Below are 17,520 nucleotides of genomic sequence, written 5' to 3'. Positions count from 1 at the left end.
AAATGGCTGCCCAAGCGAAAAAGGAGACCCATAAATGTAAGTATTTGTGGCTTTAATAAGTATTGTAATGACAAATAATGATTTGCTTTATGTTACATTCAATATTGTGTTCATATTTACGGTCAGTTTCTTCACAGAAACGTTTGTAAAAAAAAAAAAAAACGCTAAAATTACTGTAGTTTGCTAACGATAGTCCCGCAACATATTTTCGTCGTCTCCGTTGTTTCCTGCGAACTTCGCGACTGAGATAACTGCAGCTGTCGACGGCATCTCGGAAGCTGTGATAAACATCGGCGCATCTCCTGTGACGTAGGCGTTAGCGACGACTTATAATGACGTTTAACTGAGGCGTAGTGGTGTCCCATTTCTTAGGGGAATATTTTCACCCCTACGCATTGCCACCCTGTTTCAAGGGTAAGGGGTAGAATTGGGATTGGCCCTAAACTTTGTTGCAAGCAGAGAATCAAAACCAAATTCGTATTATGCACAAGTTTAATTAACTAAACCACAAACATAACTAAACTAAACAGGTAAAGTGGTGAGTGACAAAATGAAACCAGAAGCATGAAATGGAAATATGAAAAAGATCCAACACCATATATACCGTAAACAGTGACGTGTGGAGCTGACCTGTGATTCGGCTTTGGGAATCGCAAATCAAAGCAGTGATTGACAGCGCTCTGATCCAATGGCGTTGGGCATTGTCAGTTTGGCAGTAAATCTAGCCCAATGATGTTGGGGGTCACCAATCATATTCCAGGAGAGCAGTGCCCCTCCTTCTAGACACGCCCCTGCTGCCAACAGGACAGTTCCCCTTAGCCCGACAGATGAGGAATGTTAAACCGGACCAATAACCTCCTGGGGCAAAGCCATAAAACACGAGACTGACAGACCCCGCCAGAAGCCGAGGGCTCACATTAAACAGCAGAGCAGCCGACAGCACCCTGACAGAAACTGGAGGACCGTGAACACAACTGCTTCATTACTAACACAAAAGTTGCGGTGTGAGGCTTCAGACGTGACGGAGGATGAAGGATGAGGGATTGGTGTGCACATTTGATCCAGTTTGTGCTTATGATTTACACAACATGAAGGAGATTCATCAGCATTTCAAAGATGTATGCGTATGGTAATAGACTGCATTGCTATAAATGGACTGTTACAACAGCATTATCTTCAAAGATTAATGTCCAATATTGTATACATGAAGCAGTAAACACACATTCGCAACCCATTTTTTTTTTGGCTGTGTAACACTAAACATTAATAATGTTTAATTTTTTTTTTGTGGAGCTACTTGCAATGACACATCGTTATTGCTATTGGAAATAATTACAGTAACTGTAAAATGTGTTCTGCTAATGAGGATTGTTCTTCAGTTCTCCAGACACAATCATTTATAATTAACTTAATATGTGAGTTGAAATAAATAAAAGTGGATGACTGATACATAATTCAAAAAACACACCGATTAGCATGAGCTAAATGTCTGTCACGTGGGTCATTGAATAAAAATACAAACAAACACACAGCTGTAAATATATCAATTATTGTATGAATAAATAACTGTAAAAGCTTTCAACTTTTAGTTCTTGTTTTCCACCGATCGGCCTGTAGATGGAGCACACAGCTGGCAAACACATCACAACATCATATCATATCATATCATATCATATCATATCATATCATCAGATCATCTGTCAGCAATCATAAATCTGTTGTGAAGTGTGTGTTCCTCAGGTGATGACTGATCTGTGTTACTGATGGACAAACTCCTGTCTCAGAAAACCTTCTTCTGCTGCTCCTGATCGGCTCCGCTTCCACAGAGGATCTCCTCACACACACACACACACACACACTCTCCAGTGCGTGAACAATATCGCTCTGTCCTTTCTGAAACGTGGCGTTTTCTGCGGTTATTAAGTCATCATCATTGGACTCCTGAAGAAAGTCACATGTTCCACCGACAGTCAGATTATATTTTTTTATGATGAAATCATTTTTAAAACATTAATGAATTAATTTCATATATCAATAAATATTTTAGATTCACATAATTTGTAAGAAGTTTAATACCAGCAAATAAACAGGCTTCCCCAAAATACATTAGAAACAATGTGTAAATATTACAATGCTAAACGAGTTTGAGTTCTTATTGAACGAGTGTATATGAGCCGTTTCACACTGAACACATGCTTCTGCAACTCATCTTCCCTTTTCATTCATAAACTGTAATATTTGTGCTATCACATATAATATGGGTCACAAGTCCCGAATAACTGCAAGAGCATCACATTAAAACGGACTATTTCAACATAAAAAACATGCATTATTCTGTTAGCATGTACATCTCCATAGTAATGTGATGCAAATAAAGATTTACAGGAAGAAATTCTGAATTCATTAGATCTGAAATGTTATTTTTAATTCCATGAGACTGTTGTGTGAGACACATTATTTTCATTTGCTTCCATAACATGATTATGATCAATAATCTTTTTTTCCAGAAATACAATATTTGTACATTCCCTCATGTGTTGTCCATTCCCAATTCCCTGACCCATAACTTTCTTCCACATCATTATTAATGTGAGTATATAGGATTATGAGTTTATCTGTGTTACAGTCGGGAAATACGGCTCAGAACAATTATGGAAATTCCTGAAAGGCAATAGAAATACGGCAAAACTACAACACACACTCATATCTGTCACACAGCGAATGCAGGACACACACACACACACACACACACACACACACACACACACACACACACACACAGATATTCCTGAGAGCAGTGTGTGTGAATGTGTGTGTGTGTGTGTTTGGGCTCTCGAAACATGTTTTAAATTCAGCTGGTGATATATATGAACAGTGTGTTTTGTGATGAATAATCATATACTCATAATACACACACACACACACACACACACACTGCTGCTAAATCTGAATCCTGCTATTTAAATCATCCCGTTAGAAAGCGTCCTCTAACAAAGGGCTTTTAAAACTTCAGCATATTAAATTACATGATTGAATTTCATAAAATTACTCCACTCCCAGACTGAAACAAAAGTCTTTATATTTTTGGCCAACCCTGAAAAATTAAGATTGAAATTTTTTTATTCGATAATTGTAAGTGATAAGCTCAGGAATGTCTGGAATGCCATATTCATAAAAACAGGGCAGAACTGCCGAGTGTGTGTGTGTGTGTGTGTGTGTGTGTGTGTGTGTGTGTTTGCTGAGCGAGAGAATCCCCAGAGAGAGAGAGAGAGATTACCGGATGGGAATTATTATAATTCATATGATTAACACTCTTGACACAGTACATGTGTGTGTGTGTGTGTGTGTGTGTGTGTGAGTGTGTGTGTGTGTGCCATCGACGTCTCTGACAGGAGGATCAATCCACTATTGTGTTGATTGTGTAAACTCATTATATCATTTCTGTTGCGTTATGATCCGGTGTGTGTCGGTCATGAACATCGTCTCTCTAACCTCGTTTACTCCCGGGCCTCTGGATTGTATTCAGGTTTTTAATTTAGTTTGGAGCTGACAATATTTAACACCGTACACCCAATAAATACTTTCAGTTACACTTCATTTTATTTCTTTTTTCTATTATTATTTTTTCTATTTCTTTTTTCTATTATTTATTTCATTTTATTTTTACTTCTTTTATTTATTATTAAAAGTAGTTAATTAAAATTATTATATAATTTTAATTAACTACATTACCATAGGGTTACGGTTTGGTTTAGAGTTAATTAATTGCATTTATGCATAATTACCTTTTATTACAATAGAGTTCACATGTAACGCATCACTTTGAAATATAATGTTGCCATATATTTACTCACCGTGGGTGTTTTATTTGTGTATTTCCATTATTTAAGCTCATCATGAGAACTTTACATCAGTTCATAAATGAGCAAATAATGTTTTATTCTGTTGACGCAGAGCTTGGGTTAGTGTGTGTGATCATTAAAGCCAGCAGTGTCAGTAAAAGTTTGTGTCAGCGCATACGCCACGACTGTAATATCGCATCGATAACACACTCGTCTCGCACACACACACACACACACACACACACCTGACTTCATGCATCCACAGAAAATGACAAGAAAGTGATTTGTAAAAGCCGAGTTGCTGTGAGCATCGCCTCAGGTGTGTGTGTGTGTGTGTGTGTGTGTGTGTGTGTGTGTGATCTGGCGTCACAGGAATGTGTGTGTCCAGTTCGTACACTGCATATTCAGATGATTTAGGTTTCAAAAATATTCTTAAATAATAGACTATTTAAAAACTGATTTGTTTGCGCGGTTGAACTACCTGATGGAAGAGAGACAGCATTACACACACAGGATCTGTTCTCCTTTTATTGAGCTCGACTCTGCTCCAGAACTCACATTTACAGGAGGAGAAGAAGAAGAAGAAGATCGCTCTCCCACAGTAATCTCACAAACAAGACCGTTCCTCCAAAAGTGCATTCACAAACATGACAAATCAACATATTTTTGTGTTGTGTTACAAAATGTGCATCACAGTTCAGTCTGGACTCAGTAGATCTGCAGTTCTTCAACACAAACGGTTTTTGTAGAACTCTGTTTTATTTCTTTACAAAGGATAAAAAGAGGCGCGTGAGCGTAGCAGCGTCAGATCCGCGCGGCGCACACACACACGACGACGACACCTCCACGTGATTGCATCGATAGAACAAAGATTTTTTTTTACGTCTTTATTTCAATATATATTTAGAATTACAATTTAGAAAAATTAAATTAAATTAAAGTAGATAAAAACTCAGGGCAATTAAATATATTTAATACCTACTGTTAATTTATAGCATAAATATTAATACACAGAACATTAATATAAGAACATGGCTGAAAAATTAATGTAGAAATTGAAACGACTTTTTCGTCCGGACAAGTGTCTAGTGTCCGTGATTGAAAAAGCTGACTAATATATCCACGTTTCCATCCTCGCGTGTCCCGTAAAATCACTCTCACGGCCATTCGTGGGAATTTACAAAGTGGCTAATTCATACGACCTCTGACCTCACTCGAACGATATTTTACAAGTTGCCCGATTTCGTGAGAATGACCTTGGCCTGACCCCCACACATGGACTCGTAGGAACTGGCCGCGAGCGTCACGCTATTAAGAAACATACTGACAGACCCATGCAAACCTCTCAAGACAAACGTTTTTAAAACGAGACACGTGTTTTCTTTGTACGAATCAATGTACAGTAGGACTGAAGAACACTAAATATCTAAACAGCATATCAGACGTCATTTGTACAATATAATACATCACTCAAACTGGGTCAAGTCTTTCCGTCAGTATCCTTTATCAATTAATCCCAATTTCTTTGTCCTTTTCCCTGAATCTGGAGAAGGGGTGTCCGGCTCCCACTTCCAGGCTGGTCTTGTTCCCGGGGGACGTGCTGCCGGTGTGAGACCTCTCCATCCCGCCGGACAGTCCTCCCACCGCGGGAATGCCTCCGCCACTCAGACTAATGGGAATCGGAGGAATGCCTCCGTTCTGAATGACAGAGATCTCATTGTTTTTCATGGCCAGTCCATTGGTGATGGCTACGGCGTACTGATTCCAGAAGCCCGGGTCTACGTTGATTGCTCGGGCGGTGAGGTCCTTCTGAAACATCTCGCTGAACTTTATGGCATCTCCCCCCAGAAGAGCCATGGGGTTCTCCACGGAGAGGCGTCTGCCCCGCCGGGCCGGGGCGTTGTTCCACATGTGGGTTCCCATGTGGACCTGGAGTGAGAACGCTGCTTCAGTTTATATCAATCGCAAAAAAAGACATCATGCCCTTTATATAGCATATGCTTTATGAGTATGTTTTTGTCGTTTACGTCTACATTACAAATATATTTAATTCACATTTAATTTGTACAGCACTTTTCGCAACATACACCGTTTCAAAGCAGCTTTACAGAAAACGCACGAGTCCGAATTACAATCTGTTATCAGAGGTTATGTATTTCAGAAATGTGCAAATCACAGTTAGCTAAAAAATTTTTAATTTAATGCAGAAACAATGAGCTCATTGAAATAATGAATGCTACATCTCACAGTTATATATATATATATATATCAAATACTTTTAAAATATGTGCTTTAGTAAGCTTAAACTCATTTGAAGATTGTAATTGGTAAAAGCTGCAGGCAGCAATTACTGGGACAAGCACATTAGTGGCAGATCTGTTACACGTAAAGATAAAAATAGCATCCCGGTGAAGATTTGATGAAACGTGATTTCAAAGCCTTTATTAAAACTGCTTGTAATGTAATACAGTGTTTCATGACTTTTGATTAATAGGTACAGCATGTTAATTATTAATACGCTATTTATAAATTAATATTAAATTATAAATTCACGAGTTCACACTTACATATAATTTTGAGTGAGTAAGATTCAATGCGTATTTGGCGTGCTGTCCGGAGGGAGGGCTCCGTGCTCGGAATTCTGCCCGAACCCAGAGTACTCCCCCCGTATGTAAGTGATTTTTTAGAAAGAGGAGTGTGCAGGACTAGGAGTGTGGAGAAGGGGTGGAGGAGGGATGCTGCAAACTGCCAATGGATCGAGGTAAGACTGCTGAGTCTATATATACCCTCTTATCATTGGTTGCTGATTGCTGATTGCCGTCCACTCGTGTTAATTATCTGAACGTGCTCCTCCCGAACTTAGTTATTAACAAAACTTCATTTAATACACTATCGTCAGGACACATGCAAACTTTCATGTAAATATGCCAGAATGTTGCTTTAATTTTATTTTTATGTGACGATTCGATGAGCACTGTGGGAGGAGTTCAGAAATATCTTTTCAATTTCAAAAGGCGCACAGATAATATGGCTGAGCATGACAAAATGGGCATCACTGTAATCTGCGTGACCCAGTGAAACAAAGGACACCAGATCATGAATAGTCAACGCATTCTCATCCCAAGGTGTCATATACTGACGCTTTTGCCAAAGCGTAGACATCCAACGCACATGGCACCCTTTAGCGTCACTATAACACGCTTCGGTTATGGGTGGGTTTAGGTCTGGGGTAGGGTTATGCTACGTTCATACGAATCGCGCGTCAAATTCGCGCCTGACGCATCTAGTTTGATGCTTGACCACTTTGTGTTAATTCGCGTGTCAAGAACGAAACTGGCGCGCGTAAAAACAAAAGTTTGAAGCGAAATTTACGCGCGTCAGAATCGAAATCCGTTGGCGGCCATTGTTTTTATGTCGACCGAGCATTCATCAAGAGAGTTACCGCTCTGTATTTACTCTGGAGAGCAGAACAGTGGCGTGGGGATCATCGTCGCCGTATATTTGTGTCCACCGGACCCTTCGGAGCCGAACCGTTTGGCGAGTTTGCTCGCTCCAGGAGCTGTGCTGGATGACGGCCACTGTCAGCGGTACTTCCGCCTGTCTCGCGCCCAGTTTGATGACCTGTTGTCCCGCATTGGAGCGAGGATCACCCTCTCCCTCATCCATCTAACCTAGCTGTCATTTATTTTTGTTTTGATGATAAAATAGCCAGCCTTCAAAAGTCCTGTGATTTTTTTTCTCTCTCTCACATCCCGACACGAATTTATGCACATATGTTGATTGTCAACATAATATTATTTCATATAATCTAGCTATGGAATGAATAACATTCAATACAAGATGAACATGTCTCGTATATAGAACGCGGCGCGAATTCACGACAAAGTTCAGATTTTTCAACTCGGGCGGCAGACGCGAATTCGCGTCAAACGCGTGAATGCACAAATGGCACTAACTGAATCATTCGCGCGTAACGCGCCAGACGCTCAATTCGCGCCATTCGCGTGAATGAGGCGTATTCGCGTCTTCGCGCCGTGCTCCACGCCTCATTCGCGCTGCAGGAATTTTTTGCGCACGTAAAGCGTCTTTGCATTGACTTAACATTGAAATCATTTGCGCCTGACGCCCTATTCGCGTCCGGTGTGAACGTAGCATTAGGGTTAGACCTTTGCCCCATATATATATATATATATATATATATATATGAATATTCAATATCTGCATCTCATATTGGCGCTAAAGGGTGCCATGTGTGTTGGATCAGTATATGACACCTGGGGATGAGAACGGGCTGGAATAGGATATGAAGGTAGCATTTTTTTTGTGTTTTTTTTTTTAATCTATGGGTGGTGCTAACACCAAACTTTTATGTACCAATATGCCAATGCATCTGTTAAATATTGCATTCGCAAATTTATCCTGTTTTCTTTCACATTTAATTAGCATAAATATAAACAGGAAGTAGGCCAAATATCTTTGAACCATACCTTCAGATTTCCCTTTGTGGTGAAGGCTCTGCCGCAGATGGAGCAGCCGAAGGGCTTTTCTCCGGTGTGCGTGCGCTCGTGGATCTGAAGAGCGCTGGCGGACGAGAAGTTCTTCCCACAGGAGTGGCAGTTGTGTTGTTTGGGGGTCCGGCGGGGTGGGGGCGGAGCCAGCATTGGAGCCAGGTTGGGGCTTATGGTTGTGTGAGGGGTGGCGGTAGGAACCTGGGGGCCGACTGGTACGTGGGGTCCCTCACACAAGGCCAGTGATTTGCTGTGTCCATTCTCATATTTCACTGTGCTTGATTCTGAGCTCATAATACTGGGAGTGTTTAAACCTTAAAAAAAAAACATAAATCACAGGAAAATGTTTCAGTTATTTACATTTATTTGATTTTAATGTATATATAAGTACTAACAACGAGAGTAATTAAATTATCAGCCATTTGTAATTGTGTATATATAGGACTATCTCTAGATGTCTACCTCTGTCTCTTCCCAGGAACAGCAGACTGAAGTGATTCTCATCTTTGACAAATGGCCTGTTGGGCTGTGTGGCAGTGAGATCTAATGCGCCCGTGTTCTCTGCTCCAGGAGAAGGGCTGTCCGACTGCTCAGACTTCACCGTGGCACTCACTGAAGCAGAATGCAGAGCCTCGTCCTTGCTGCTTTTTGCCTGAGGAGGGGACTCGACTCTCGGCGGCTCGAAGCGATGGCTCTCCGGCTGGCTGTAGGTAGGAGAGAGAGCCTGCATCGAGCCAGAGGACTCAGACTGTGCTGGACTCCCAACACTGTGGTTCTCCAAGTCTCCCATAGTGGAAGATGAGTCATTCTTAAACATGTCTCCATTTTCCCCATCAATTTCACTCCCATTTTCTGGAGGCTTTAGGCTGAAGGAATGGGTTACGTTAACTGTTGGGTCACTCAGCTTCATTTCACTCTCCAAAGCAACAATGCTGGAGATCAGAGAGGTTGGGGGAGAGGTGCTTGGAGACATGTCTGAGTATGAATTGAGTTGTTTTGGTGAGTTCACGTTCCCTTCTTTGAGACATGTTTCATCTTCCGTTACTTGGTCCATCTCGTCAAGTAGCTCGTCCTCATAGTTGCTCATGGCGTCTAAGCTCTTTTCATCAAAGGAGAGATCTGTGTCCATGTCCTGAAAACTCTCAGGCAGGGGTGTGTTGGGAATCTGTCCACCCATATGCATGCGGATGTGTTGCTGCAGAACTACGGCGTTAGTAAACTTTTTCTGGCATATGGGGCAAGAGTGCTGTACCCGGAGAGGGGGCTTTGATCTGTGAACCCCAAAGTGTGTTTTCAAATTACCCTTGGTTGTGAAAGCACGACCACATATTTTACATTTAAAGGGTCTTTCTCCTGTGTGGATGCGATAGTGCATCTTCAGGGCACTCTGACAACTGAGCACACGATGACAGATAACACACTGGTTGGGGTCTGTCATCTTCTTATCAATATTTTCCACCAGTTGCTGTAGTTTTGAGGTCTCTGATGTTTGCATAGAGTCCAGGAGGCCACCAAAAGGAAACTTGGGCTTAAACTGACTGGACATCATTTGTAGGGAGGGATGAGAGACAGCAGACGGAGTATTCGATGAGTCTGTGATCTGTGTCCTGGTCGAGGTTGTAACTGTGGTCGTAGACATCACTTGGGGCATGGAAGGGATCGACATGCCGGTTTCTCCAGGCCTGGTGGGGGAGTTGGGTGGTAGAAGAAAGGCTTCAAGTTTGAGAACTGGAGGCGTGTCACTCGCCACATTGGGTTGTGGGGAACTGGAGGTTTGTGCAGAACTGGCCTCAGCAATGAGGTGATTAGGAGACAAAGATGTGCACTCACTTGATGGCGGGGATGGCCTTTGAGGTGACCGACTTAAAGGGGTGAAACTAGTAGAATCCCCATAGTTTCCTAGAATGCTGGGCATGGTTGGAGGGAGTTGCAGTGCTACCGGTGATGGGATTGTAGACAAAACAGGTTTGCTGTCCAGCCATGTGGTAACAGGTTTTTCTGGGGGAAAGGACATCCCATAAGGTATACCTGAGCTAGTTGGAACATTGTCCAAATACTCAGGAACAGGATAGGGGTTCATTTGGATGTGAGGATACTTTTCTTTGTGTCTCTGAAAATGAACCTTTAAGTTACCCTTTGTAGAGAAGCGATTACCACAAATGTTGCATTTGAAAGGCCTTTCACCAGTATGGGAACGAAGGTGAATTTGCAGGGCACTGTCACTTCCAAACACCTTAGCACAAAATCTGCACTTGTGTTTGAAGAAGGGATCTTCTGAACTGGGTTTGGTGTCAAACACGGAGACATTTGGGGGCTTTCCTTTGCGGTGCTTCATTAGGGCGGAAAGAGGATCAAGAGCATTTGTTGTGGCTGCGATACTGGCTAGAGGATTAGGGAAGATAACACTGTTGGGCGAGCTGTGAGGGACAAGGGGAAGGCTGGAGGGGGATGTTAGCAATCTCCCATGAGTCAGCGTCAAAGGACTAGGTGTGTTCCTTGGTAGTGAAATACAACAACTGGCTTCACCCCCAGGCCCTGTGCTACTGCTAGTGCAGCCACTGCTGCTAATCGACACTGAGCATGGTGGCATTTGGGGGGGAGCCGCATTACTGGTTGTTGGATACAGGGAATTCATTGTGATATTGCTTTTCATCCCAGAACTCGCCAGTTGGCCACCCGTCTGAGGGACATTGGAACAGGCTCCCTCCAGAGCTGAAGATAATGAAGCGGAGACCTGCCCGTTTAAAGTGGAGGGTCCCTTGATAGGAAGCTGATGCACAGGGGGTGTAATGAAGCCACGCAGATGAAGCTGCCCAGACATGGTGGGTATGCTGGAGGATGAGCTGACTTGTAAGGCAGCATTCATGCTGTGGTCTACTTGATGGTTGACGGCGGTCTGTGTGGGGGCTTGTTTGTTTATTAGCGCCACCTGGCTCCGAATCTGCTCTATGAGTTGAAGCTGATGGAGCTGTTGCTGCTGCAAGGCCATGAGCTGGTCCAGGATCATGGGGATGGCCATAGTGGACACTTCACCAGCCAGAGCCCCCCGGGCACCCTGAGAGAACTGGGCCACCGCCACACGGGTCCCATGCAGGGTTTCCAGCGTGACGTTAGTGCTGGGAATAGAGTAGCCCGCCCCGGAGGACTGCGTGTGGTCCTCAATCTGAGGTAGGCTTATGTCTGGCTCTGCCAGGGCAACTTGATCTTCAGAATCTGCGGGTTTCTCAGGAGACAGTTCCACCTCCATGGGCTCGTCTTCTTTCTCCAGGACAGAACCCGGATCCAGCATCATGTCTGCTCCTTCGTCGGCTTCGGCGTGAGGGATGAGGCTTCCCCCGGGGTCGTCCTCGCTCTCGGCCGGCTCGCTGCTGGGCACCGGGGATGGCTCCGGCACGTAGTCCTGGGCTGGGTCTGAAGTCACCTCATTATCACTGATAATCAACACTAGCGGGTTCTTGGTACAGGTATTCAGATGTTCACAGAAATCCGACCACTTAAAGAACTCAGCGCAACACTTTTCACACACGTGGGTCTCTTCGCTCCCGCTGCGGCTCTCATTTCCACTGTCTGAATCCTCCACTCCTTCACCGGAGACTGTGGGGAACAGGAAATTAAAGTGCAAAAATTAATGAATAAATTCAACTTTTTATTAATTGCACAAAAAAATCAATTTTGCCCTTTTTTTCTGGATTTTAGTATCTCATCTTAGCCACCGTTTTTGATAATTGCACTGCTCCCTGTACAACCAGATAATAAATCTCTTTGTGCAATCAGTCTGATCAGTGCTGGATATTTCCGTTTAAAAACAGATTCAACACAAGTCATTGATTTGCAATATTTCATTCAATTTGGCGTTTACTGAAGCGGTTCTGTCAGATGCGTCATCTATGGGTTTGGAAACACTGGCACAACACGTCTCCTGACGAAGAAGAAGAAACCGCATGTTCTGTACAGCTGACATCACAGCAGCCCTAAATCATATCTCGTCATGTCTCAACTGTTTAAATCATACACATTATCGTGGATATTATCTGTACGAATTATTCCAATGGACACAGAACATCTTGTGTGTTTGTGTGTGTCTATGCTTTATGGTAATTATCTGGTAATAGTGCTTGACTGCAGAGATTGGGTTGGGTCTAATATTTTGTTAATTATGTTATGCAGACAACTGTGAAGAATTAACTTTACAAGCTGAATTAAACATGCCTAAATTGTGATTAGACCTTGCGGAGTAAAACGTTTATGTTTTTATTCCAAAAAATGAAAAACATTTAAAAAATGTATTTAAAAAAAGTTTTTATTTTTATTTCTATTTTTATCAACTGGCGGTTGAAAATGTTTAGCAGATAAATTATAGTGTGATTATAGTGTGTCTTCTTCTGCAATATGGATGAATATTTAAAAAAAATCAAGAATAAAATTAATTTCTATTCCAAAACAGAAAATAGAATTAAATTATGCATATAACTACAAATGTTTTTTTAAATGTATTTGACAACAAATTATAATAATATACTGTAAACCTAATAATCATACTAAGAAGAAGAAGACGAGGAAGAAGGAGGTGATGTATTTCCTCATGTCGGCAGTGACTGGAATAAAATTAATTAGAAATGCTTACAGTAAGAGAGAATAATTCAGACACATTCATACTGTCTATTTCAGACAAACTAAAAGTATAATTTTTCCTAATTTTCTAAATGAGTAAAGCAGACTGATTTATAAATTATATAGAATTTCCTGTACAATGAGCAAATGTTGATATGCAAACTGAAAACACTTTTAGATTTTACATCAGTTATACTCTATCAGATGTTACATTATAACTTGTCATATTATACACTATAATGTATTTATGTTTTTATAAGTGTTATGATAAGTGTTAAAAAGAATAAATACACTTCTCATTCCTCACCATTTCTAAATTATTTTTCTCATAAAAATATGTTATCATACACTAGTAAAATGCCTAAATTTACAAACGATTTAAATGCAACTACTTACTACCTTTAAATAAAAATGATAATAAATAAATTACAACCTTTTTTGTGATAATCCAAAATGGCTGAAAGTATTTTTCATCCTGTAGCACACACACACACACACACACACACACACACACACACACACTGTATACAATGCACTTGTGCAAATCTTGCTTACTATTACTTCACATGAAATGTATGAATTTGTAATATTAATGTTCAGTGTTGCCCATGCCATATCGAAACACATAAACGGGACTCGGCGATGGCTCTGTGTCCTCCACAACACCTGATCTGGGGTCAGATGTGCAGATGTTCATGTGTTGTGTTAGCATGTGCTCGGACACAGGTGTAACCACACCATGATGGGAAATGGACCCGGATAATTAACAGGTTAATTCTGCTAAACATCTTTGGCGGATCAATACACATTATCATCAGACCTCTTGTACAATTTGAACATTGAAAAATACAAAAAATGTGAGACGGTTACAGTCTCTACACTGACAGATCTAAATGAATAAATCCCAATACTGTAAAAATGTTTCATGATTACTGTCTAAATTAACTGGTCAAAACTATAATTCAGACTGAACAAACCGGACTACATCACTACCAGTAATTTCAGCTCAAGGATTATGGACTCAGCGGCCTTGGGAACATGGAAGGAAAGTATTGTTCAAAAACACAGAGAATTCCAGCATAATTCAAACTTTCCATTAGATGTATAAATATCAAATTATAAAATAATACTAAATTGTAAATCTCAGCAGAAAAAAAAGTTTTATATTTTGTTTAAAAAAGTCCTAACCCATGTGAGATACCCACACAATAGGACAGAGTGTCAGAGTATCAGAGCTCATTATCTGCATGGAGATGAAAGACGACAGAGAGATTATCATAATTAATACACCATAGGACATATGTAAGCCACTTCTCTCGGGTCAAGCGAACATCTGCACGAACCGCATGTAAAGCCGGAGATGTATGGGCCACCCATGCTGGTCCAGCCGGCGAGGGTTAAGCGCATGCGGCTCCTCGGGGACACACACACACACACACACACACACACACCACTGAGGCCCGCACACAATAGCGCGTTCAAAAGCCAAGCAAACAAAAGAGAATGAAAACGAGCATTTAAAGACTCGAGCGGCGAGAAACAGAAGATCTGACTGAAGAAACACTGCGATCATCACAGAAGGACTGAAACCTCTCCGCTTCTCCTCCGTCTTTAGGAGAAACAATCAATACTTCTGCTGCTATTCAGATGCAGTCGAAGTCGGATCATACAAGCTGAGGTATCAGGCAATATTAAACGCTCAGGACTCCAATATTACACTTTAGTTTGTCATTAAATTTTCATTTTTGGATCTCTCTCTCTAAAAAAAAAAATACACACACACACACAATTACTGTGATTATTGTAGTGTATTATGTGTATGATACAAGACTGGCAAATATGTGCTTCAATATGTATTGATAGATGAATGAGTTTTAGATTGGAATTAGATATATATACTCTTGAATTATTGTTTAAATAATCACGTGTAGGCTACATGTATTTCTGCTCATCTATCAGACATTATGTTTGCTGCTTGATTGAAACTCAGTCGAGATGTGCTTTAATTTGGAGATGTATTTTGATTATAGTTTGATAGATTAAAGCCATAAGACAGCGAGACTTCTGAACATGTGACAGAAAATACTGGCGTAATAATCACCTAAAAAGATTTATGACATTATAACATTCCTTAACAGCCTCATGACTGATTAAAAAATAAAGATTTTCACATGATTTGCTGGTAAAATGTTAGTAATATATAAATAAATTAAACTGAATTTGTAGCAGGTTTGTATAAACTACAAGAAATGTTGCAATAAGTAGTGACTGAATAACCGAGTTTTGCTTCGTGTATTTTTAAAAACACTGTGATAAATTATTATTTTTAGCCTATTATTAATATTATTATTATTGCAAAAAAAGTAACCCTAGAGAAAGGGAGAAAACCTTTCTTCTTTTCCGAGAAAGGGACCGAATTGTTGTAATTAATAACTGCAGAGTCATGGGTTATGCAGATACCCGCGCATCGCATTAAACTGCTTTAAACACAATTACGAGTAAAACACACAGCGACATTTAGTAGACTACTAAAACACAAAATGAAGACGTATATATATATTGTTATAACATGCATTTGCCACCTTCTTTCTTGATAGTGATTTAGGTAAAGTAAAAAAGCAAATTATCAATTTAAAAAGAAGAATTTAAAAGAGTAAAAATGTAAACGACGAAAAGATCTTAATTATTGAAGCGAAGAATCGTCTTTCTTTTAAATGTTTGAAGCGTCTCTGAGTAATTAAACTCAATTTTAATGTTTCTACATAGTTACGCCAACAAAAACCCGCTAAATTAAGGTGTATAGGTGAATCTGTCCGTTAGTTGAACTCAATAATAATTTACTCTCATATTGTATTTGTTTTATTTGCTAATCTTTAAATTTCGGATAAATCGCCGTTTGTTGTTAATGTTTCTAAATCATAAGTGTCATAATTTAAGAAAAGCGAGTAATTTGCATGCACGGGTGTGAATTTAACTTTAAAATATAATGACACAAATGCTCGAGCGCGAAAAATGTGTGTTTGTTTTTAAAGGCGATTAGACTAAAGCGCGTCGCTGGCATTCAAGTCCCGCAGGTTCAGTGAAGACCACCACCATCATCATCATCCTCATCCTCCTCATCATCAGCTCACCGTGACCCGGCAGCAGGACCGACCCGGGCTCCTCGTCCGACCGCAGGTGCTGGGGCTTCGCTTGCTTCCGACGGGACATTCTTCCTCACTCACACTCATCAGAAGAGCCGCTCGAACTCGCGCTGGGATCTGCGCTTCTGCGGAGTTATCATTATGATAGTGAACGATCCTCTGGATTGGCAGAGCTCCAGTGGGAACAACTGAGATGGAAATGAGGGACGGACTCCGCAATTTACTACTTCACCTCTCACACACTCACACTCACACACACTCCTCCACCGAGATCAGCTCGACACGGGCTTTAGCGGATGGATCTACAGGAATATTCCCAAGAGTGTGTTATAGTGAGATGATTCGGGCGGATCCTGTTCACGAGAACTTTTCTTCTTTGTAAATGTTCCTTTCTTCCATTACATCCCATCACCGCCGAACACACTCAGTAAAGTAACGAAGAGCATGTCCTCCGGCGAGGCCAGTTTCAGCAGAAGTGTTGGACGGAGTGTGTGTGGGTCTTCGGAAGCTTTAGCACTCACACACACTCACCGCAGCCGCTCTGAAAGTTAGTTAAAGTGCTGCAATGGTGATGTAAAGTTGTTGAGTTGCGAGGATCGCTTCTTCTTCTCCAGGCCTGCGGATCCAGAGCCTCTCCGACGCGTGCGAGGATCGCGGTGTGTGACGCGCTCCGCTGGGCGTCAGAAGTTAGTGAGCGGTCGGTGCTGGCGCTGGAGGTGTGTGTGTGTGTGTGTGTGTGTGTGTGTGTGTGTGTGTGTGTGTGTGTGTGTGTGTGTGTGTGTGCGCGCAGAGCCACCGCTAGGATACAGCAGCAGCAGGACACACCAGTTCACCGTCATCTGATGCTCAAGGCGGCATGAAACTGACCTGATAAAATTACTCACTCCGTCTTATTAACACACACCTCCGTGTCCGAGTCTGGGAACACACGCGTGTAGGCCTACAGGAAACGCGGCGATTTAAAATATTCTGTTTAATACGAGCTCAACAAGAATTAATACATTTTGTTTTCTTATACTGTCTAATTATTCCCATGCATTTATTCTTTCAGTTTGACTCTGATATATTAATATCATTGATTTAAACCCAGAGAGTGGGTTATGACGTGTCAGAACATGTGCGAGTTTCCTTTCTTCTCCACCGGTTCCCCGTTTCAGAAGTGACGTCCCGAACCCGCATCAACATCTCCCGGAGACAAAGCGCGCGCGGGCCGGCCGGCATCGATCGGCGTGTCCTGCGCCTCGGAGATAAGAGCATCACTGTTTCTGCTATATCATTTCTCTGAGCATCTGATGATGAAGAGCACTAGCCAGTCCTTCATCACCGCATCGATCCTTTCCCCTGTAACTAACCGGACACACACAGCGGAGCCTCCACTTCACACAATCACACGATCATCATCATCATTTCTATAGT

At 41.5% G+C, this 17,520-nt stretch overlaps 1 protein-coding gene across 1 annotated transcript; it reads right to left on the bottom strand.

Moving 5' to 3' along the window:
* Positions 1-4,356: 4,356 nt before the first annotated feature.
* Positions 4,357-17,511, bottom strand: sall3a (spalt-like transcription factor 3a). The gene is made up of 4 exons (XM_039667313.2): positions 16,093-17,511; positions 8,813-11,944; positions 8,330-8,664; positions 4,357-5,771 (listed from the first exon to the last, which is right to left on the bottom strand). Exons 1-4 carry the CDS (start codon positions 16,169-16,171, stop codon positions 5,349-5,351), a joined length of 3,969 nt encoding a protein of 1,322 aa, XP_039523247.2. The 5' UTR covers positions 16,172-17,511; the 3' UTR covers positions 4,357-5,348.
* Positions 17,512-17,520: the final 9 nt, after the last annotated feature.

Source organism: Pimephales promelas, chromosome 12 (genome assembly GCF_988280905.1).
Source record: "Pimephales promelas chromosome 12, fPimPro1.hap1.1, whole genome shotgun sequence".
NCBI classification, from domain to species: Eukaryota; Metazoa; Chordata; class Actinopteri; order Cypriniformes; family Leuciscidae; genus Pimephales; species Pimephales promelas.
Note: the sequence above shows the minus strand (reverse complement) of the source record. Positions and strands in the feature narration are given on the sequence as shown.

What these genes read in the sequence shown, in the direction of transcription:
- sall3a (XM_039667313.2), bottom strand. Translation starts at nt 16,171, where the DNA reads ATGTCCCGTCGGAAGCAAGCGAAGCCCCAGCACCTGCGGTCGGACGAG. An exon ending in GGTCCTGCTGCCGGGTCACG is followed by an intron (nt 11,945 to 16,092) that starts GTGAGCTGATGA and finishes TGTTCCCCACAG; the next exon opens with TCTCCGGTGAAGGAGTGGAG. An exon ending in GTTCCTGGGAAGAGACAGAG is followed by an intron (nt 8,665 to 8,812) that starts GTAGACATCTAG and finishes TTTTTTTTTAAG; the next exon opens with GTTTAAACACTCCCAGTATT.